The sequence below is a fragment of the Heteronotia binoei genome, chromosome 18, assembly GCF_032191835.1.
Source record: "Heteronotia binoei isolate CCM8104 ecotype False Entrance Well chromosome 18, APGP_CSIRO_Hbin_v1, whole genome shotgun sequence".
NCBI classification, from domain to species: domain Eukaryota; kingdom Metazoa; phylum Chordata; class Lepidosauria; order Squamata; family Gekkonidae; genus Heteronotia; species Heteronotia binoei.
This window is the reverse complement of record NC_083240.1, coordinates 5585479-5609382: the sequence shown is the minus strand read 5'-3', so window position 1 is coordinate 5609382 and position 23904 is coordinate 5585479. Positions and strand designations below refer to the sequence as shown.

Here is a 23904-nt window from a genome sequence, read left to right as displayed (position 1 = left end):
CTTTAAATTCTCGCAAGCGAGGTACAAATGAATCCAACAGAGCTAACTTGGATCGGGCACTAACTCTAGACGTATAAGCCATCCTCCGGGCCCTTGGCTTCCGTCGCACATCTGCTGGCCACAAAGCCGCTGTGCTGTCTGGTGTTCTTGTATGAGGCCATCCGTGGTTGTTGCCATGTGGCAGCTGGCTGAAGCCGCTCCAGGTGATAGCTGGGGCCATAGAATGGGTTGATGGCTTTCTCCCGTACTGCTATGAATCGGGTGCTTTCTCCTCCCACCACTTCATGATAGGTGGCATAGTATAAATCACCTGGTGTGGGTTTTTTGCACATGAGGAGGTACCTCCGTGGCAATGGCTGTCTCATGGGATGCTATAAAGTGGCCTCTGCTTGTTGTCGGTAACATGTCTATGGCAGACTCTTCTTACAGATTCTGCTAAAGAGGTTGTATTTGCCACAACTCAATTCATATCTTGCACCAACCCTCAGAATATGCTAGCCATAAATGCCTATAGAAACCTAAACAATCACCATGTTATGCACTGACAGTGATAATGCGACTTGCTATAATAATAAATTTGTATATTTAACTGTCATAGATGATATAGACAGTAGGAGCCTAGACCTAGTGCGGGCTCCAGGGAAGCCTGTAGTTACAGGACCTACATTTCCCAGGATCCCTTCCGAACCCCTGATTGAGTGGGCAACAGTTTTGGAGGGAAAATTTGCACAAAGGGTTGAGAACTGGGAGGAAATAATATAAATAAAAAGGCCTAGCTACAGATGGGGAAGTGTTCTCTCTGGAAAGGCTGTATTCAGGAGTGGTGTCTCTGGAAAGGCTGCAGCAGGAGGGTGCCTCCCCCAAGGGTGGTGAGTCTTTGGCATTAGAGGAAGGGAACATCTAGTTAAAGGGACCACTGATAAGCTTGCAACATACGTAGACAAAAATGTCCTTGTTCTTTATTCACTTGCAGCCTTGTGTCTAACCTGTTACTAGTTTGTTAAATATACAAATTTATTTAAACAGCAAGTCACGGTATCACTGTCATTGCATGACACAGTGTTGTTTGGGTTTCTGTATGCTTTCATTTTCTGTCTGCTCGGGACTCCCTCTCCAAAGAGCAATGACTACAGTGCTGGTTTTGCGGTTCAGCCGTCTGGCCATACCAGAGTTGGTGCACGCTGTAGTTTGCCAGCCCATTTCCCGCTGTTGTTTCCCCACTCTGCCATGGAAGTTTCGCTGGCTGACCTTGGACCAGTCGCAGTCTCTCAGCCTAACCTACCTCTCAGGGCTGTTGTGAGGCTCAAGACAGAAGGAGAGGGAAATAACGTTGCCACTTTGGGGAGAAAAGTAGGGTATAAATGCCTAAATAAAAATTAAGGCAGAGCTAGGACAGCAATTCAGCAGCATGGAATCCCTTATTTCAGAGGATTTAAAATACTCTTTCTCTGAGCCTGGGGTCCAGCACCCCGAGTGCAAATGGCTTTGAGAAGTTGCTTTCAGGGCCAGATTTGGTTTTCTCAGCCTAAATGTCCTGGGCTAGAATCCAAAGCAATGTATAACTAGTTCTTCGCCAAAAAGGATGCCTTAGGTGTGGCTTTCATAGCAGTGGCCACATGGCAAGTTGCTTTTTGAATTTGAAAAGGCCTTCCAAAGGAGACTGTGATGGTGCAACGAAGGCGCTGCCAGGCATTCCCAAACCCCTCGGCGTCATTGCAGGAGTTCTTTGGATTCTGGCCCCTGAATCATCGTGCCGTTTTTGTCCTGCCCTCTCTTCCCACTTGTCACTATTTCTCACTGCTGTTTCTTTTGAGGTGTCTCTGTATCACATGCCTTAATTGCAGTTTGAAATCATTTTTAGCAAATACGTCACTTGAAGGAACAGATTTTACAGCACTTAAATGTCTATTTGCAGAGCAAGAAGAAAAAGAAGACTGACTTTATTCCGTACAGGGATTCTGTGCTGACGTGGCTGCTTCGGGAAAACCTAGGTATGCTGATGCGGAGAAAGCTGTCCTCGAGTTTAAATTTACAGCTGGTTATCGATTTCCTTTTGCTGTGCTACGTTTAGGTTATGACGGAGCCACCACCTTTGAGACTGGGGCTTAGAGATGCTGTTGCTCAGTGGTAGAGCCTCTGCTTGGCGTGCAGAAAGTCCCAAGTTCAGCCTCTGGCATCTCCAATTAAAAGGACAGGGCAGTAGGAGATGTGGAAGACTTCAGCCTGAGTCTCTGGAGAGCCCCTGCCAGCCTGAGTAGACAATACTGAGCTTGATGGACCAAGTGGGCCAATGGCCCATCCGGTCCAACACTCTGTGTCACATATATTGGCCACTGTGTGACACAGAGTGTTGGACTGGATGGGCCATTGGTCTGATCCAACATGGCTTCTCTTATGTTTTTAAGCGTAATGTAGATTCAGTGTAAGGTAGATTCATGAGGCATGCCCTGTGGCTTGAGGTAGGACCATGGCTCTCTAAAAGAGCATTTACTAGAACAGCATGCAGAAAGTGGCAGATTCCATTTCAAAAGGTGAGGTAGTAAATGCCTGAAGCCCTGGAGAGCTGCTGCCAGTCAGATCAGGCAATACTGGGTTTGATAGACCAGTAATAATATAATAATAATACTTTTTATTTATATCCTGCCCTCCCCGCAAAGCAGGCTCAGGGCAGCTCACAACACGTAAATACAATGTACAATAAAACCATATACAATAATTACAATTTCAATTATAAAATCATCCTTAAAATCATTAAAACTTACATTAAGATTAACATTATGGTGCTATAGTTAAGATCTTCCATAAAATCCAGTGACTAAAACGTAAAACATATCCAGCAGGACTTTCTTGGCTCGGTATTAAGTGAAGGCTATTTTAAAGAGGTGGGTCTTGCAGGCCCTGTGGAATTGGTCTAAACATCACAGGGCCCGTACCTCCTCCGGAAGTTGGTTCCACAGTAGGGGAGCTGCTATGGAGAAGGCCCGATCCCGGGTGGTCTTCAATCTAGCCTCCCTTGGCCCAAGGATATTCAGCTGGTTCTTTCCAGCTGACCTCAGCGCTCTCTGGGGTTCATACGGGGAAAGACGGTCCCTCAAGTAGACAGGTCCTGAAATGACAGCGCAAGTCGGCTTCATGTATAAACCCCGTTAAGGTTTAGCAAATCTTGGCTTTTTTTTTTAGCTGTTTAATAGTTGTCATGGTTCTAGAAAAATGAAGTCTAATGAAGGTTAGATTTGGTGTGTTTGTTTCTGTGAAACCAGTGAGGACTTAACAGCTCCTTAGACACAAGACTTGTGTGTCATCTTTCAAATGCATACCCTGTTTAAGAGATAAAATAAACTGATAATTTTGTTGCTTATAATTGTCCCCGTTACATAGTCAGGAGTCCGATTTGTGACGTACATAAAACCATCTTAGGTTTATTTTTGTAATATTTTTCTGCCTTGCAGGTGGCAACTCCCGAACTGCCATGGTGGCTGCTTTGAGTCCGGCAGATATAAACTACGATGAAACTTTAAGCACTTTAAGGTATTTTTCTGTAATGTGAGGTAGAACCTCTGGGTGTTCTGTTTTGCCTTCTGTCCCGTCGTTTGTCATGTGAAGCTTAAATGGCAAGTCTCTGAAAAGTGAATCGGAGGCTCTGCAGTCCGCTCCTTGGAACCCTAAAATTCAAGCAGGGAGAGGAGAGCTAGTTACTGGGATCCACTTTTAGAAAGGTAGTCTGCATGAACTGGGCAACTGTGAGTTTTGAGAATGTGGTAGGACTGCTGCGTGCATAACTTGTAAAACTTTGGATGGAAGCAAATATCCTGAGGAACAGTATCCCCCGGGGCTCATTGCAGCTCCTGAAGGAACAGAGGGCTAGAAAAAGCTTTAAAATCATGTGCCTCTAGCACCGGGGTGTCAAACTGATTTGTTATGAGGGCCAAATCTGACATAAATGAGACTTTGTTGGGCCAAGCCATGTGAGGCTGGGCCATGTGTGTACCTAGTTAAGATTAGGTAGCAGAGATATAAACTTTATAAAGGACACATGCAAACACAATGAAAGATTTTTTTTAAACTTAAAACATTAGCATTCACTGGTCTTAAAGGTGCTTTCTTTGTATCTCTCTCATGTGATCCAGGGAACTGGACAAAGGAAGCTCTGGCTCTTTCCTTCCTTCCCCAGGGGGCCAGAAGGGGGAGGAGCCTCAGCCAATAGAAGGAAGAGAGGTTTGGGTCAGTAGCTCTGCTGTGCAATTGAGAGAGCCTGGCAAAGCAAGCTCTGCTTCCCCCCTTCCTCCCTAAGGGAGGAGCCTCAGCCAAAGGAGAAAATAGAAACTTTGCTCTGTAGCTCCTGTGCAATTGAGCAAGCCTTGCAAAGCAAGCTGTGATGCAGAAGGAAACGAGAGAGGGAGAAGGAAGCAGATGACAGCCAGTAGCTGGGGGGCCTAATTGGAGACCTCCGAGGGCCTGATTTGGCCCCCAGGCCACATGTGTGACACCCCTGGTTTAGCATCTCTATGCAGCTGAGAGATGAATCGAGAGCCACATTTCATATGAAACCCTGTTTCCTTGTCTTAATGTACTGTGAAGTGTTTAGTGATCCACTGATTGAAAGGCGAGGTAGATATCTCTTAAGATAAATAGACCTCGATGAAGCACACCTTGCCTCCCCTCCTTTCTTTTTGTTCTTCTTTCACCTTTCCTGTTCACCCCCTTGATTTTTCCCATCTTCTTTTCTTTGTCTAGTATGTTGGTCTGTAGGTAGGTGGGGGGGGGTGGAATCACTGGGTGATTTGGAGGGGGGTATTGTCTTTTAGTATCACCTCCCTGCCCCAACAACAACAACAACATCAACAACAAAATGAACTGCCGCTATATCTGACTGGCTCTCCAGATACGCAGATCGGGCCAAGCAGATCAAATGCAATGCAGTTATCAATGAAGATCCCAACGCCAAACTGGTGCGGGAGCTGAAAGAAGAGGTGACGCGGCTCAAGGACCTTCTTCGCGCTCAAGGGCTTGGAGATATTATTGACAGTAAGTGGCTTAAACAGATTCTAGGCCCCTCCCTGGCGTGGGAGGTAAATGCCTTATCCGCCCTCAGAGACTAACAAAAATCCAGGTGCTTCAGTAGATCTGAAGATTTGAGTGGGGGCGAAAGTGGCCTTGGTGGAGATGCATTGATTCAGCAGTCTCACAGCCTCGGCTGGAACCCAGCAGGCTTTTCTCAGAGGCATTGTTCAGCGCAGAGATCGCAGCAGGCAGTTTTTGGCTGTGGAAAGAGGATTTCCACCATTCTGGGACCTTGGAATATTTTCCCGCCTAGTCACAAGAATTGTAGTGGCTCCCGAGAGCTGTGAACGTGGGCCCAGCTTGCCTTCTCTCGGCCATGCTCCCTCAGCGGGATCCCCTAGCTGTCAGTTCCAGCTGTTCCCCCACCACCACCACCTTCCTGTTTGCTCTCCCTGGCTCTCAAAAATACAAGAAAAAAGAGAATGTAGATTCTTTGGGAGGGGTGGGGGTTGAATCATTGTTCAGTTGCACAAATTGAACAAAATGAGTCATCTAGTTCCATCTGTAGAATTTAGGGGTTTTTTGGTGGGAAGGATCTGGATTTAAATCCATAATGGAGCGCTTCCTCCACCGAAGTACTCTGTGGGAGTAGCCAGTTCTCGAAATGAAGTACTGCGTTCATCAAAGAAGAGACTTTGGAGTACTGTCGGATTCAAACGATGCATCCCAGTCTCTTGTTTTTAAAGATAAAAATGTGTGGGAGATTGGCAGTGAATGGGTTTGTGGGACACTTTGACACTGAAACATGGTGAAAATGCTCCCATGTCTTAAAGGTCTGAGCATTTTGATCTCAAAGAGTGTTTTAGCCACCTCCCTCTATGGGAAGAATGAGACCTGTCTTTCCCTGCCCCCGCCATTAAATCGGGGGGGGGGGGGGGCGAACTCTTAGCGTTGAAGAAAATGTATTTTTTTCTCTCTCTTCAGAATATATGAATTGTGTAGCGCCCATGGAAATAGATTCCATTTTGCCTAAAACGGGGGGGGGGGGGGGAGAAAGTAAAATGTCAAAGTATTTAAAGTTATATCACAACTAACTTTTAATATTGCTGTTATTTAATATTGCTGTCATTGTGGTGGGAGGGGCCCACAAAAGCAGAAGTCCTAATGGGCCCCAATCCTGTGCGGTTCATTCTGCGCTGCAGGATCTAGCAACGGAAAGAGGAGACAATACACGGACTTAGAGTGTGGTGGCATTTTGTGGATTTGTTCTCATTTGTGCGGAGCGGGGAGCCTTAAAACCAGCACGACAGAGAATAAATCTTTCTTCTTGGGCAAATCTTTCGTTTGTGCTGGTGGATTTTCCGAATGAATGCTGAACTTGATTGTGGGTGTTCATTTGTCTGCCAAGGAGCATTCCTGGCTTAAAATGTTTTTTCTTTATTTAAAAAAAGAGAGAGAGAGGGCATAATTGGCATGCATGGTGTATCTTCACCCAAAAAAGAATGGAGAAAGGGTTCTTAAGTATAAAAACAAATGTCACTTGGTTTGGCCTCTTAGCAAACCAGACAAGCTGTTTGTGTACAACGAAGAATCTGTGCTTTAATCCCGTTCCGAGCCTTCTCTTCCCTTTCCGTGTCAACTGTTGATCCTGAATATTTTTACCCTTCTTGTATCTTCCCTCCTACTTCCTCCTTCAGTCGATCCATTTGGAGATTTCTCTGGGAGTGGAGGCAAATGTGTGTATCGCGTAACTAGTAACTTTTGCTAACCGGCTTCCGGCTGCACTTTGTGCTCTGTCCCTCGCAAGGCAATTCCAGACAGAACCTTTTTTTTTTTTTTTTGAGCGGGGAATCTGGTCTTTGTTTCGACCGAGTTGGACGTAGCCAATGGCCATTCCTTTGGAGCTGGCTTTTGCCAAAGTGCAAACTCAGGAGCTCTTGGAAAGTGTTGCTGGGCTAGAGAAGAGGAGAAGAGTCCCAGTGGAGTTTGCACTACTGATTTTTTGAAACCAGAATTCCTTGCTGGTCTTTTGACCATAATAAACCTGATTTGATTTGAAGCCGTCATTCCGGTAGAAGCGTGTGACTTATTGCACCAAATGGCATGTGTTTAAAAAAGAGAAATAATGGATCCCTGAACAAGAATGAGCAGCTTTTCAGTTTAAAACACTCTCTGCTCTGACAGCTGCCTCATGTATTTTTTTTTTTTAAAAAAACAATACTGTTGTATTCCTTTTGCACAGAGGTAACTGATGTCTCAAGAGCAGAGTGTTTGTTTCTCCACTGAAGAAAGTTATCTTATCTTTAGATATGGAGAAAACAGCGATTAGAGCGATGGGCTCACATAATATGCTTAGGGAGAGTATGTTTCTTTCCAGACTTTGTAAAGGAAGGAAGGGATTTCCTTTCTTAGAAGGAAAAGTTTACATCAGACATACTTAAAACTGAGTGGACTTTTCTGTAAACGAGCCTCAAGTCCATTCCTCTCAAGCTGGAAATCTCAGCAGCTAGGCTGGATAAAGATTGCCTGTGGTTGGGACCAGCGTTCCCTCTTAAGCTGCAGAGTCCTGTGAGCAAAAATTCTACGTTGTGAGCTCCTGCATAAATTAGTGTGCTCTGGGACCATCCTTCCTGAGCTAAGACAAAAATGCGTGAGCTGGAGGCTGAGAATCTGTGAGCTAGCTCACACTAACGCAGCTTAAAGGGAACACTGGTTGGGACTGCGCCTGCGTTCCCGCTCTAGCTTCATGCTCCTCGTGAATGATGAGCAAAACCAGAGGTGGTGAGCATACATCAGCAAAGTACATACAAAGGGCAGATTTCGGCCTCGTTTGGTTTTGCCTGGGAGCAAGCTGCTGACAGCTCCACAGACTACACGTGAGCCTGAAGGTATCTGAGTGGAGAGATGATACTTCTCCAGTTGACTGGACTTCCTTCCCTAGCCATGTGAAAGTGCTCATTGTGAGCAGCCAGCAGAGCGGCTGTTTTGCAAATCTGCCATGTAGATAGACTGGGGCGGGGGGGGAAGAATGGAGGTAGTTTAGTTCCAGCAGTTGAAGGGATGGAGCACATGGAGTGCTGGAGTATGTTTACTTTGTGAGACTCGCTTATCGACACCACTGTTCATACCCCAAACAAGGCGCACGGTGGAAGAGATCTGTCTGGAATTTCCTTGAGCTTGAGTACCTGGCAGTGCAAATCTCCGCCCTGTTTCTGCTTCTGGCCTTTCTCTCTTATGTCGCTTCCAGCTTGCTGAGCTTAACCCCAGCCTCAGAGCGAGCTGCTGGAGCTGCTGCAACTTACCAAAGAGAGAGAAGCGTGTGCATGGTGCAAGAGCAAACTCCGTGCACCAGATCTGTGCAGCAGCCATAGCAATTGCAAGCTCGGCCTTCTTGCCTCCGAATGCATGAGTTTCTTCCACCGGACGTCCGATGAACTCTCTCTGCCTGCTTGGCGCATCCTGGCAACTTCCTTGTTACCTGATTTCTTCTCTCTTTCCCCGTTCCTGTTTTTGTATTTGTGGATGGCGGTTTTCAAACAACCTCAAAACTTAGCTTCTAGGTAGTCTTGCAGCATTTTGCAGGCTGATGAGTTCACTGTCTCCCTAACTTCCCATAGGCACTACAGGGCAAGTTGCCTAGAGCTGAACAGACAGTGGTAAACTTGTGGGCCAGCGCAGGGGAGGGGAGAAGGATTTGTATCAGCTGGAGATATTCTCGGTCCTGCCTTCTTACGGGGATGTCTTCAGGCATCCTTCATGAAGCATGGCCCCCTTTTAAATAACTTCTCAGTAAATAAAAAAAAGGATTTTCAGTGGGGTTTTTGGTACAAGATCAGCTAGTCCAAAATGAAATCCGTCAGCATTTGTTGAAAACGGGACCTAGCTGCATGTATTGTCCATCTTTTGATGGACAAGTAGACTGAAGAAGAAAAACAGTTGATTAACTCTTTCTTGCCACCCTATCAAATTAAATGCCTTAGTTGCAACCTGGCCTGACAGCTTGAACTGGCAGACTACTGTAAGTCCATATCATTGACCAAATATGAACATATGAAGCTGCCTTCTACTGAATCAGACCCTCGGTCCATCAAAGTCAGTATTGTCTTCTCAGACTGGCAGCGGCTCTCCAGGGTCTCAAGCTGAGGTTTTTCACACCTATTTGCCTGGACCCTTTTTTGGGAGATGCCAGGGATTGAACCTGGGACCTTCTGCTTCCCAAGCAGATGCTCTGCCACTGAGCCACCGTCCCTCCCCTGTGATTATTAGTCCTGGTTTGCTTTCACTGGTGCTCAGTTGTCTCCTTCAGATTGCACCAGCACAGTATCCTAGTGGCAGTAGTAAAGAGCCAAAGGGTAACTTTAAAGTCTGTCTCTCAGAAACTTGATAGTTTAGCCAGTTTGGTGTAGCGGTTAAGTGTGCAGACTCTTATCAGGGAGAACTGGGTTTGATCCCCACTCCTCTACATGCACCTGCTGGAATGGCCTTGGGTCAGCCATAGCTCTTGCAGAAGTTGTCCTTGCAAGGGCAGCTGCCATGAGAGTCCTCTCAGCCCCACCCACCTCACAGGGTGTCTGTTGTGGGGGGGGAAGGTAAAGGAGATGTGAGCCCCTCTGAGACTCTTCGGAGTGGAGGGCGGGATATAAATCCAATGTCATTGTCGTCGTCTTATATTTATTTATTTAATTTACATCCCGCCTTCCCCGCCAAAGGCAGGCTCAGGACGGCTCACAAACCTAGGGTCGACACAAACACATTAGTGTGACCGGTAGAATAATCAACAATAAAACATAAAAACAATTGGTTAAAACATATTGCAGGTGCTAACTGTAATAGTTTCAGGCTGTTATATTCCTGGAGTACCTATTTATTCAGTTTGCCCCCGTCCACTTTTCCACCCGGCACCTTTAAGTCCCCTCTGAAATATTTTTATTAAAGTATCGATACCAAATACTTCAGAATTCCAGAAAATCGACAGTAGTGTTAAAAAAGCTGAGGAATATTTTGTCAAGGCATGACAAAAAGAATTGTCCTCTGAAAGACTGGAAGGAGAAGGGCTTCAGAGAGGAAACCGGTCCATAGCTGGGTTTGACTCTTACTAGCTGCCAGCCTCCTTTAAAGTAACGGCAGCCCCTGCCAAAGTCTTCATATTCAGGAAGGTTCATTAAAGGAAATGTTTCAGAGCTGCCATCTCACAATTTGAATCCTGTCTATGTTGCTGCTTATGTGCTCTCCTCTTACACTGGTGTCTCCTCCCCGTGTCTCCTCCTTCCCTTTATTTTTCTGCTCCTTTCTCCTTTGATCTGCCCCCTTGCCCTCTCCTATTTTTTGCCTTCCCTCCTGTCCGTCTTTCTCTCCCAGATCTGAAAGATTTTCAGAACAGTAAGCACAGATACTTGCTAGCGTCCGAGAACCAACGTCCTGGCCATTTTTCCACAGCGTCCATGGGCTCCCTCACTGCGTCTCCATCTTCCTGCTCTCTCAGTAGTCAGGTGGGCTTAACGTCTGTCTCCAGCATCCAAGAGAGGATCATGTCCACTCCTGGAGGAGAGGAAGCCATCGAACGATTGAAGGTACGTCAGTTTCATGAACTTCCCCCTGCATTCCTTATGTCGAAACTGGAACTCTGGAGTAACAGAAGAACGTGGTGTCGAATGAATTGAAACTACTGTGTAATTTATGAATGATCACAGTCTCGTGCACTGAGTGAGTCTGGGATATTGGTTGGCTTTTCTGCTTCAAAGCACAGATGCAGCTGAGGATAACTCTCAAGTGCCCGGAGTCCAGGTGAGCTGGCTGGTCTTCCTTTGGGTAGATGCCCCCAACTCAAGTTGGAGAGCCAGTTTGGTGTAGTGGTTAAGTGTGCGGACTCTTATCTGGGAGAGCCGGGTTTGATTCCCCACTCCTCCACTTGCACCTGCTAGCATGGCCTTGGGTCAGCCATAGCTCTGGTAGGAGTTGTCCTTGAAAGGGCAGCTGCTGGGAGAGCCCTCTCCAGCCCCACCCACCTCACAGGGTGTCTGTTGTGGGGGAGGAAGGTAAAGGAGATTGTGAGCCGCTCTGAGACTCTTCGGAGTGGAGGGCGGGATATAAATCCAGTATCTTCATCTACCTCACAGGGTGTCTGTTGTGGGGGAGAAGGTAAGGGAGGTTATGAGCCGCTCTGAGACTCTTTGGAGTGGAGGGCGGGATATAAATCCAATATCATCTTCTTCAAGTTCCTTGAGCGTCAAGCTTCATGGAAACAGTTATAGAGAGAGACGGGCTGAGGTTTTCAAGTGAAGACCTGAAATGAAAGCTTTACCCCAAAGGTTGAGGTTCTTTTCCCATTAGAACGCCTGTTACATTTCCAGCCTTATCGTACTGATGCTTTGGTCATGGACACTTTTACTCGGTTAGAGTTAATGCTTTGCTCCTGAGAGCATGTCAGAAGGATAATTTTGGCCTTGTTGGCCTTTCTTTCTATCGAGGCAGAAACAAACATCTTCCCCTATCCCATAAGCTGTGTAGGCAATTCACGATTACATGAAGTTGTGTGCATCTTCTGTGGTTGAGCGGCAGAACACACGTTGCATGCAGAAGGCCCAAGGATCAATGCCTGACATTTCTTGTTAAGAGGGTCTCATTTAACAGATGCTGAGAGACCTTTCTGTGTCTTGAGTCCTTAGAGAGCTACTTTCCCTTTGGTTAGATGTGCCTCTAGCGGTCTAGTAGTTTTTTCTGACTAGGACTGGGTGAGCTTGGGTTCAAATCCCCACACTGCCACAGCTCGCTGGAGTGGCGTTGAAGAAGAGTTGGTTTTTATACCCCGCTGTTCTCAAAAGCGCGTCTCCAAACGGTGTGCAGTCGCCTTTCCCTCCTCACACTTTGTGAGGTAGGTGGGGCTAAGAGAGTTCTGAGAGAACAGTGACTGGCCCAAGGTCACCCAGCAGGCTTCGCGTGGAGGAAGAGTGAGGAATCGAACCTGGCTCTACAGGTTAGAGTCCACAGCTCTTAACCATTACACCACGCTGGCTCTCTCTCTCTCTGCCTGGTCTACCTCCCAAGGTGGTTGTGAGGATCCATTTTGAAAGGGGGGTGCTGTATGGTGCCCCGAGCTCCCTGGAAGAGTGGCTGGATGAAATGGAATCGAAGTTGACAGCCCTGAGCTGAGGACCGATTAAGGGTCTCCCCTGGTAAAAGGCAGCTGCGTATGTTCATCCGGATCATCTCTGGAAAACCGCTTGGCGCTGTCTTCTATAGCAACCCTTTTTGCTGAATCCCGGAGGCCACAGGCTTCAAGCCTCTTCCATTATGCCATTCTTGATGTTCAGTTAATATAATGCTATGACATTAATCTTGCTGCGCACATAACCAGACTTTCAGCAGCTTGCAGATTTCCAACATGCAGAATGCTTAAACCCTGCGTGGAAGGGAAGTATCCAGTGAGGGTGCTCTTGAGTTCAGTCCTCCCAGTGCTTCTGATCATTGTAGGGTAGGGGGCTGTGTATCTTCTTGAATACCGGGACTAGCAGATGCAAAATAAATGCTAAGTTATCAACAGATGAGTACAGATTAGGTTTCTTAGCTTGATTTTTTTTTTTGTTCTCGGCAAACAACCAAAGTTCTTTGCCAGACGTTTCCACGGTTTCCGTCTGCATCAGGCTTTAAAGCCCACCACATACCCTGAATCACTAACTTGGCAGGAGCTGCTGTCAAAATAATCCGTTATCTTTTCCAGATTTGTAACCTTGGCTTCAAGTGGCTCGAGTGCTTGCTAGTGGGAGACTGAACATCTGCTTATGGAGAGTGTTTACGAGAGTCGCTCTGCGCCCAGAAATGGCCATGGGGCCGGCGGGGGAGGAGAGGGAGGCGTACTTTATCAGAGTGACGTTTCATCCAACAGCATTGAAATAAATTACATTCGTAGCACTTGGGAGGTTCCTGGCAAATCCTGACACAGCGGCCCTCTAGTGCTGGCTTGAAATTACATCTCCATGCTGGCCGTTCAGGAAAAAACAAATATTTACGTAGGGAACATCTGGCTCATTTTTCAACCGTGTGCCTGAGCAGTGCTACTTAGAAATATAGTAGAACAAAACGATAGATTAATCGAGAGGGAAGTTGTAGTTGGCAGTCCTGTCAGCAGCAGATTCCTTAATCATCAAAGGCCTGTCTGAACAAGGTCCTGGACCCAATAAGTCTCTCCAGGTTTGGTTCCAGAATCAGGGGCCACTACCCAAAAGTCAGTTCACTAAGTTAAAATAAATTCATTCAAAGCCCGGCAAAGCAAAAAGGTCTTAATCTGCTTTCCGGCAGAGGCCATTGAAGAAGAGAGGTGAGCTTCCGAAGGGAGGAAGTTGTACTGTGTTGGCAGGAATACTTGTTGGCCTTGCCTCTGATAATATTCTGAGCAGAGTGTCTTTGATAGATCCTAATAGATGGGAGCTTCCTCTAGGCCCAGGTTGTTCAGCACCTCGAATCAAGCCCAAAACGATTAGCAGCCAGTGGTACTGAGGGAGTTACCAGGGTTTGCATGTTCTCTTCTGAGATCAGGCAAGGTATAAGTATTATAAATATGTTGGGACTGGCAAAAGACAGATGGAATTCTTTTGTGTCTGCCCAGACAGTGTCTTCTGGGTAAGCCCCATATGCAGAACACACCGCAGTAGTCTAATCTTGACGTTACCAAAGCATGGATTGTGATGGCCATCTTATAGAGTGGAGGATCACTGAATGATTGTCTGCAGTTGATCTTAGTGAGCAAGGAGGAGCATATCTGCCTCGTGTCTTCCTGAAGAGCGGAGTCGTAGAAATAAATACGGTTCGCTTGTTCCGAGCCGAAACGCCTGCAAAACGTTTTTGCTCACTTGAGATCGTTCTTGTTTCAGAATTTCTGAGCAGAAGGAGGTGGATCTAGAACACATTTGTTGTTAGGACGACAATAAATGTAGGTTAACCAGGTTTTAAGACGCTGTCAGTGCTGCTTCTGTGTTGGTGAGCTACAGGAAGTTTTGACAATTTGTCAGAGCTCTGACAATATGCCAGAACTGCTGCTCGGAGCAATAGACTGATTCCATCACAGTGATGACTTCGGTCTCTTAGACCAGTGCTGTGAAGTAGAGTCATTCCGAAGCCTCCTCAGCTTCCCTCTGGAGGGTAGAATTAAGAGTAGCTCCAGAGCCTTCCGGGACTTTTAAAGACCTAATTGGGTGGCCTTTGTTGGGTCTGTATCCCTGAGCCGCAGGTTCCTTTCTGTAAAACAGGAAAGGCAGTGCCCTTTTTAGTGGACAAACAAAAGACTCGCAATCCTCTGGCACCCTACCGGTGCTAAGGTAACACACATTTTTTTACACTAGCCACAATACACATTCTTTCCCAGCCAATTGGACGGTCTCAGATTTTTAAGCCAGCGTGGCAAAGGGCCCGTACTCCGGAGATTAAAATGTGCAGCAGGCAGAATACCCCTTCTGTAACCAAGACAATGGGGGCCTTGTCTTGAATGTGTGCCGAACTGAATGGCATCAAAAGGCCACGACAGTGAAAGAACTATCTGTCAGTTTTGCCAAAAGTGTCCTTCAGCTCTCCTCCCCCGTGGTTGGGCATTTGAGGCAGCAGGCTGGTTACTTAATGAATTCCCACCCCCTCATTTCCATCCCTCTCGCCTCCAAAAGGCAGCGCGAAATTAATATTTTGCGTATGTGTGATAGAACACACACCACATTTTAAAAGCATGCCATTGACAGATATAATGGGACTGTCTTTGCAGTCACATGGTGCTCTGATTTGAAATTATGCCTTTGGATATGAAAACCATCTCAGTGTTTCGGCTAGAGTCTTCCCCCGCCTCATCAGCATTCAAGGCACTGTCTCCAGGTTTACAACAGTTGTGCAAGCCTGTATTTTTTGATAAGTTTTGTGATTCAGTCATCATGGGCTTCCCAGCTAGAAGCAAACCGAGTCAGGGAAACGAGCACATTCTCTCCAGCGACACTAGAAATTTTGTAGCTTCTCACATCACAGTGTGTATTTCCCAGCCAAAGGCCTGGAGACTTCCTTTTACACAGGCATCCCCCCTCCCTGGTCTCTTTTATTATCTGCTTTTGACATGTTGTCTATTGCTGTACATGTCCTATGTCTGCTTTAGATTGTAGAGAGCCAGTTTGGTGTAGTGGTTAAGTGTGCGGACTTATCTGGGAGAACCGGGTTTGATTCCCCACTCCTCCACTGGCACCTGCTAGCATGGCCTTGGGTCAGCCATAGCCCTGGCAGAGGTTGTCCTTGAAAGGGCAGCTGCTGCGAGAGCCCTTTCAGCCCCACCCACCTCACAGGGTGTCTGTTGTGGGTGGGAGAAGATATAGGAGATTGTAAGCTGCTCTGAGTCTCTGATTCAGAGAGAAGGGCAGGGTATAAATCTGCAGTCTTCTTCTCCTTCACTTGCAGCTGCTGGAATGACCTTGGGTCAGCCATAGCTCTAGCAGAGGTTGTCCTTGAAAGGGCAGCTGCTGTGAGAGCCCTTTCAGCCCCACCCACCTCACAGGGTGTCTGTTGTGGAGGGGAGAAGATATAGGCGATGGTAAGCCGCTCTGAGACTGATTCAGAGAGAAGGGCGTGGTATAAATCTGCAATTCTTCTTCTAGAGAAATTGGCCTGTTGTTGGTCAGCCTTCTGAACTCACCAACAGCAGACCAATTTCTCCGCCATGAGTGGGAGAAACATTTTCTCCTCTCCCCCCCCACCCCACCCTTCCAGTTTCTAAGGAACAAATGGCTGCTTGTGCAGGATGTGCGGCTAGAGCGGAAGGAATAGTTTCAGCAAAATTCTCTTGGGAAGGAAGGTGTTAGCATCTGGTCGACCAGGTGCTTCTGCAAGGATTGGGATGGCACGGCTTGCCCAGCGTCTTATAGGTTTCAGAGGGTTCTTGGGGCCATTTGGCCTCTAGCAAGAGATGGATTTGGCCTCTGTGAATCCAGCACTGATGGCCTCTCAGAGCCTGGCAGACTGTCAGAAGAAGCGTGGCTGAGGGGGGTAGGGGAATGCTTAGTGCAGTGAAGGGACAACGGCAGCTGGTTCTCGTCCCCAGCATGGTGTCAAGCGGATCATAGAGTTGGAAGGGACCTCCAGGATCATCTAGTCCAACCCCCTGCACAATGCAGGAAATTCACAACTATTTATTTTATTTTTATTTCATTGGATTTATATCTCGCCTCCCCCCCCCCCCCCGCGCCGAAGCAGGCTCTTCTCCACACATATATCCCCAGCGACCCAGATTCCATGCCCAGATGATGGCAAAAACTCCAGGATCAGAGGAAAAGTTCTTCCTAATAGTTTCTGCCTTGACATTAGGAAGAACTTCCTGACCGTGAGAGTGGTTCCTCAGTGGAACAGGCTTCCTCAGAAGGTGGTGGTCTCTTCTTCCTTGGAGGTTTTTAAACAAAGGCTAGATGGCCCTCTGACAGCAATGAGCATCCTGTGAATTTAGGGGGGAGGGATTGGTGATTTTCCTGCATTGTGCAGGGGGCTGGACTAGGTGACCCTGGAGGTCCCTTCCAGCTCTATGATTCTATGAAAGCAAACAGGTGAAGAGTCCCAAAATAGGCTTTATCCCAGGGAAGGACTACAGTTAGCTAGATTGATTCGAGGGAAAAATCCACAAAGGCCATCTAATAGTCTTTTATTAGGCCCAATCCAGACATCACAAAACGGTGTGTAAGATCTCTAGATCTGTAGAACTTTTGATCAGGTTGGATATTTTTTTTTAAATGGTGTGTGTGAAGGAGAAATAAGTCAAATAAGTATTAAGGATCACGGTATATAGACCTAATCTAAAGATTGTGCTGTAATAGCACCAACAATAGTAGTCATTCAATATACAATGTGCATGTTTACAAAATGCATATATATTATACTACCCATTCAATGCAGTACAAAACATTCACACAATATAACAATTCAGTTCATGCCATGTCATTGGTTTTTCTAATAATCCAATTAAATTCCAACAAAAGAATCCAAACTTCTAATAATGCATTTGAATAACAACACGAGAATCCAAAGTTCACACGAGAATCCTGGGTATAAATCTCATTCTGGCCACCTTCATCAGTGAACCCTCCTAGATACAATAGGCAATTAATGGCCAGCAATATTATGCAGAGTTTCTGCGAGTTTCTTCCACAGGATTAATTATTCTCAACAGGCACCATCCCAGTCATAATCAATTTCCATCGTGGTCAACGTTCCCTCTAAGCTGCAGTCTTGTGAGCAGAAATTCTACTTTGTGTGCTACTGGCATTAAAGTTCTGAGCGACTGCATGAATCAGTGTGCTCTGTGGTCATCCGGCCTTCCTGAGCTGAGACAAAAATGTGTGAGCTGGAGGCTAAAAATCTGTGAGCTAGCTCATGCTAACTCAGCTTAGAGGGAACACTGATCATGGTGTGGCCTTGTGTGAATGTTTTGTATCACATTGAATGGGTAGTATAATATATATGCATTTTGTTAGAATCATAAAAAAGGTAAAGGTAGTCCCATGTGCAAGCACCAGTCGTTTTCGACTCTGAGGTGACGTTGCTCTCACAACGTTTTCTCGGCAGACTTTTTACGGGGTGGTTTGCCATCGCCTTCCCCAGTCATGTACATTCCGCCCCCCCCCCAGCAAGCTGGGTACTCATTTTACCGACCTTGAAAGGATGGAACCTGGAGCCAGCTACCTGAACCAGCTTCCACTGGGATCGAACTCAAGTCATGAGCAGAGCTTAGTGCAGCTTTACCACTCTGTGCCATGGGGCTGTGTGTTAAAATCATACACATTGTATGTTGAATGACTACTATTGTTGGCACTATTACAGCAAAATCTTTATACATCTTATGAAAAGGCAAAGGCCGCATACGGGATTGTCATGGCTGAACCAGTAACAGGACCCACATCTTCCGGATGCAAGCTGCACACTCTGTTGAGGAGTGACTGTCTCTCTTCAGATGGTTTGATTTTCTGCTGCTATTTCATAGCCCTCCAGTTTCTTATGTCAAAAATTTTAGTAAAACATGGTAACACGGATGTAGCCTCCTACATTTCCCTTGTTGGGTTGTCTTGCAGGAATCTGAGAAAATCATCGCAGAGCTGAACGAGACATGGGAGGAGAAACTGCGGAAGACAGAGGCTATCAGGATGGAGAGGTGAGCCGTGAGAAATTAGGATCTCTGTGTTGAAGCTCTTGAGCACTGTAACTTAGACAGCGCTCAGAACTCTAGTTTACATTAGGAGTGTCCTAAACTGCAAAGGTCAGAATGATTTGCTAGGTGATAATAATCAATGGGGAGGGATTTGTTTATTTACCGGGGGGTGTCCGTCCCTCCCCAAGTCACTCGATTGTTTTCATATAACTGTCAAAGTAAGTGTCCGTGGTGGAGCATCTTCTTGGGAAGATGCTCCACCACGGACACTTACTTTGACAGATGCTCCACCACTGATTGCTTTGGTGGAGCATCTTCTTGGGAAGCAGAAGGTCCCAGGTTCAATCCCCAGCATCTCCAACTAAGAGGGTCCAGGCAAATAGGTGTGAAAAACCTTAGCTTGAGACCCTGGAGAGCTGTTGCCAGTCTGAGTAGACAAGACTGACTTTGATGGACCGAGGGTCTGATTCAGTATAAGGCAGCTTCATATGTTCATATGTGTATATAACATGTGCCCAATTGAGCCGCTATTTATAACATATGTGATCTATCAAATTGCCTTGTTGTATTGATTTGGTTTTGAACTGTTGTTCTATACTGTTTTTAGAATGTTGTGATCCGCCCTGAGCCTGTTTTGGGAAAGGACGGAATAGAAATTGCCAAAATAAAATGAAATAAATAAAATAGTTGATCCTTGCTTGACAAAGAGCAGAGAAGAGAGAAGGTAGACTTTAAAAAGGTAATGGAGCTAAGAGAGGAAACCACAAGCTTATACAGAAGAGAGAAGGCAGTGAGGTGGATGTGAGTCTAAATGTAGTTGCTAGAAACCAGACACTTACTTTGACAGTTATATGAAAACAATGGAGAGACTTGGGGAGGGTAAATAAACAAATCAGCGAGTTCCTATAACACACGGTAAATCCTTCATTGCTTCGACATCTTAGTGCTTTGTTTAGTTTCCTGGGTTGAAGAAAGAGCTTGAGAAATTACATCAGGAGTGTCCTAAACTGCAAAGGTCAGAATGATTTGCTAGATGATAATAATCAATGGGTAGCTTTCAGCGTCTTGTAGTTCCTTCATTTTCTGATTATTCACTCCAGATTTGTATTAGACTGTACACCCCCCCCCCCGCAACATTCTGTAGCTAAATGTTAAATATGGTTCTGTGACTTCCTTTCCTCTTTCTTTTCTGTATAGAGAGGCTTTGCTGGCTGAGATGGGAGTTGCCATTCGAGAAGATGGAGGAACCCTTGGAGTTTTCTCACCTAAAAAGGTACGCAGAGCGCCTGAATGATTGCATAAAGCTTGCCAGTACTTGGCAAGCCTGGTTTGCTACTTTGCTGCTTAGGGCAGATTTTGGCTATGGCTTGGATACTAAAAGAATCACGGCAGTTGGTAGCCATGATGCTGTTCTGTGAAATATGGCCAAGAATTGGATGTAGATGCACACAGTCCATTGTAGGGTCTACTCTGAAACCATTCTCTTGCTTCCGCTTAAGTAAGGGGTTGCGCAAGCTGAAGAATGTGCGTGCATTTAGTCTTCTTTCTTTTCTTTCTCGGATCAAGTATAAAATGCCCTTTCTGTACTTTTTGTGGGTAGATGAGCATCTTTGGCTCCAAACCATAGGAACTGTTGCCTGCAAACTTCTCTCTTCGTTGTCCAGAGGAGGGCGATGAAGATGGTGAAGGGTCTGGAGACCCAAGTCCTAGGAAGAAAGGTTGAAGGACCAGGGCATGTTTAGCCTGGAGAGGAGGCGGCTAAGAGGTGATAGGATCACCATCTTCAAGTCCTTGAAGGGCTGTCATATAGAGGATGGTGTGAAATTGTTTTCTGTGGCCCCAGAAGGTAGGACCAGAACCAATGGGTTGAAATTAAATCAAAAGTTTCCAGCTCAACATTAGGAATAACTTCCTGACCATTAGAGTGGTTTCTCAATGGAACAGGCTCCCTCGGGAGGTGGTGGTCTCTCCTTCCTTGGAGGTTTTTAAACAGGGGCTAGATGGCCATCTGACAGCAATGAAGATCCTGTGAATTTATGGGGAGGTATTTGTGAGTTTCCTGCATTGTGCAGGGGGTTGATGACCCTGGAGGTCCTGATTCTATGATGGGCTGCAGCTTATGCTTCCTGGAAAGGACAGCCCCATCATGAGATGGAAAACTGAAACTGCCATGTCCTTCATTGCTTATACTGGGGTTAAACGCTAGCATTTAATGAGAGTCAGTGTGGCATAGTAGCTAATGTGTCGGACTGGGGTCTGGAAGACCAAGATTCAATCCCCCACTGCCCAGGAAGTTCCCTGGGTGCTCTTGATCTGGTCATTCTCTCTCAGCCTAACCTACCTCAGAGGGCTGTTGCGAGGATAAAAGGCAGAAAGCGAGAATGATATGAGCTGCCTTGGGTCCCCATTGGGGAGAACGGTAGGGTATAAATGAAGGAAATAAGCAGGAGCTCCTTTGCATATTAGGCCACACACCCCTGATGGAGCCAATCCTCCAAGAGCTTACAAAGCTTTTTTTTTTTGTAAGCTCCAGGAGGACTGGCTACATCAAGGGTGTGTGGTCTAATATGCAAAAGGGCTCCTGCTAGAATTCCACCCCTGAAAATAAGTAACATAATATAGAAAGTTAAGCTAAAATGCTTTGTAGGTTTTGGTGTCTGGAGGCTTTCTAGCCCACCGGCTTGTGAGGGAAAAACTAGTTTCCCACTTTGTATCAGTCCTGTGCCACTCTTGAAGACTACTGTGTCTGCAGAAGATCTTGCTTTCCTCTTTGAGATAGTCAGAACCTTTGGACTGCTACACTCATCCTCTATGGTTTGGAACATGCCCCCAAACTGCCTTTGTTGCATCCATCCAGCAAGACGGCATTCCCAGCATCAAGAGTTTATCCGGCAGAGAACATCAGGTTGCCTTGCTTGTCTAGCAAGCGGCTGGTGCTCCTTTTTACCAGCCATTGGGCCCATCTGAAAGTGATGTGCTGTTTCATTCTTAGCCGTTAGTGCATTCAGAAGTGGAATATCCTTAAGGCAGAAAACTTTGGCTTTCCTCCATGGAAGCCTATTACGCTCAACCTTTGACTCTTTCTCCGTTGGATCTAAAACTCAAAAACTCTGATTCAAAAACTCTGATTCTCCTTCCCTGAGTAGGGTCTGGAGCGGCTTCTTGCAATGGGACTGGTTATTGAGAGTTCAGCATAAACCTCCTCGGAGCCTTTTAAGTTGGTTTGCCAAAGATACAGTTGTCTGCATCCTCCTATCTGTGAAGTGATAAGCTATGCCAAGTTGTATTGAAAGCCCTTAGCTATTGGATCAGCTGTCCTTTTATTCCGTGACCTAATGGCAGTTAAAAGTTCGGGTGTACAAGATGATGTTGAGTGTGGCGTTTCCTGGAAAGACTCGATAGGCATGAGGAATTGAAATAAACTATTTTTCTCTCCCAGTTTGAGAGCCAGTTTGGTGTAGCGGTGAAGTGTGTGGACTCTTATCTGGGAGAATCGGGTTTGATTCCCCACTCCTCCACTCGCACCTGCTGGAATGGCCTTGGGGCAGCCATAGCTCTGGCAGAGGTTGCCCTTGAAAGGGCAGCTGCTGTGAGAGCCCTCTCCAGCCCCACCCACCTCACAGGGTGTCTGTTGTGGGGGGAGAAGATATAGGAGATTGTAAGCCGCTCTGAGTCTCTGATTCAGAGAGAAGGGCTGGGTATAAATCCGCAGTCGTCGTCGTCTTCTTCTTCTTCTCCTTGTCCTTCTCCTCCCCACCCTTGTCAGGTTACTTTAGCCTCTGAAATTGTTTCGTCTAAAGCTTCTCACCATCAGGGCTGGTTCTAGAGGGTGACGATTCGGGCATTTGTTAGGGCCCAAAGACTGGCTAAACGGGAACTAACAGCAGCTGTCTAATCACTGTGCCCAGAGCCTCCAAGAATGCTGGAGGTGGCATGAGAGGATTCTTTGGTTTGCACATTCTGCCTTTTCCCCTACGGAGGGGCCCCACCAATGATCCCTGAGCCCCGAAGAACCTGCTCAGTTTTGGATTTTAGGTTACTCAGACTGTTAAGGCAGTTTCCCATTTTCAGCTTTCTTTTTTCCCCCCTCTTGTTTCTCTCCGTGTTCTGGACCTTCTCTTTGTAGATCTTCCCTCAGAGGCCGTCAACTCTGTTTGATGACTCTTTCGATGCCTTTGCTGTTGACCAGGTTTGAGTGTAGAATCTGTTTTGCAGAAATAGATGCCTTTTACGCCTTTGGAATAGAAGATAGGAAATTGGTACCTCTCCTCCTTTTGCCTTGTCGGGGACATCCTTGTTCCTCATTATCACCCTTTCCCCCTATTTGAATCCCCCTTGTGTTTCAAGCAATACTTTCCTTTGTGTGTGTGTGCTCTAATTGGCAGCTGTAGCTATAATTCCCTAGTTAGCAAGCTAGAGCAAGTGTCCCCTTGTGTGAAACTTAGGGGCTGGGGGTCTGTCGTCTCTTTGTCTTGATGCTTTGTTTTTCTCTGCTCCGTTACTTGCTTCTCCATTCTTTGGCTAGATTTTCACTCCAAGGCCATGTGACTTGTTTGCTGATTCCAGTGGGGTGTTTTCACCCAAGAAGGTTGGTTTAGCTGTCGTAGTTGCTCTAGCATCTATTAGGAGTTTTAGCTTAAGAGATGGCTGTCTGTGCGTAGCAAAAAAAGTTGGAAATCTAGGTTGTCTTTTAGCCCTTCTGATTAGGAAAGAGGGTGCCTCTTTCCCCACTCAGTGAAAGCTGCCTGGTAAGGCTGACCTTTGTCAGTTCTCCTTGTTCCCTCCCTCCCTTCTTCTTCTTTTTTCTTACCTGGTGTCCAAAGTTTCTGTTTTCCAACAATCGGAAGATGGATAGGAGACTTCTGGGCCAAGACACATCCCTCAGGGGATAGGGTTCCAATTTGTCTTCTTATGCTCAGCTGGACAGTGGGTGGCCAAAGGAGAGGAGCTGGTTGTCCTGGGGAGAAAAATTAAAAAGAAATAAGGCCTTATCTCCTTATCGGAAGTTCTGACCATAGAGTTTCTGATGATTCCAAGAGCTATCCAGGATTGGCAAGGGTTTCTGGTGAGAGCTAGAGCTTCTGGGTACCTTTAGGAAACACCAGGATCTCTGGTCAGAACTTCCAGTAAGCAGCTTATTTTGCTTTTTTAAAAAATTTCCCCTAGAACTCTGCCCCCCACTCCACAATCCCACCCCTGGTTGCCAGGCACACAGAGGCCTAGTTGTCAACCCCCAATAGGAGAGCAGTCCTTCTTGTTTTATTTTTAGTCTTTCAGCTAGATATCAACCCTCTGAGTCGATCATACATGTTGATGCTTCCCACCTGTCCTTTCTGTGATCTTGATCCCTCCTCTACTGAAATCCTGTAGAAGTTACTGGTTTTCTGGGAGACTGTGTTGTAGTTGTATTTGGACCTTGAAGCAATTGGGTCCCCCTTGCCAAAAAAAAAGATACAGAGAGAAGAGAGGCTGTGATTTGCTCTTCTCGTTTCAGACACCGCACCTCGTCAACCTCAACGAAGACCCCCTCATGTCAGAGTGTCTGCTTTACTACATAAAAGATGGAATTACCAGGTAAGGGCGGAGGCGGGTGGCAACAGATGAACGCCTTCCGCTTTGAAGCAACATCCCTCCTCTTTCAAAACAAATCCAGTTGCGTTATGCTCTTGGCTGCCAGGCGAAGTGCGCACTTAATTACCCTTGTCCTTGTTTGCATGGACGGGATTAACTTTAATTGCCAGATTTGGAATCAC

The 23904-nt window shown here is 46.3% G+C and overlaps 1 protein-coding gene across 5 annotated transcripts in view; it reads left to right on the top strand.

Annotated features, from left to right (window-relative positions):
* Positions 1-23904, top strand: part of KIF1B (kinesin family member 1B) — a 166038-nt gene that overhangs the window by 67988 nt on the left and 74146 nt on the right. For 3 of the 5 annotated variants that reach the window (XM_060258932.1, XM_060258931.1, XM_060258933.1), the window contains exons 9-15: positions 1916-1991; positions 3450-3528; positions 4883-5025; positions 10438-10571; positions 18075-18154; positions 19349-19424; positions 23646-23725. In XM_060258932.1, coding sequence (XP_060114915.1) covers positions 1916-1991; positions 3450-3528; positions 4883-5025; positions 10438-10571; positions 18075-18154; positions 19349-19424; positions 23646-23725 — 668 coding nt within the window. Of the gene's footprint in view, positions 1-1915; positions 1992-3449; positions 3529-4882; positions 5026-6698; positions 6738-10359; positions 10572-18074; positions 18155-19348; positions 19425-22277; positions 22341-22676; positions 22740-23645; positions 23726-23904 lie in introns of all 5 variants that reach the window. The other 2 variants (XM_060258929.1, XM_060258930.1) reach the window with 2 other exon arrangements.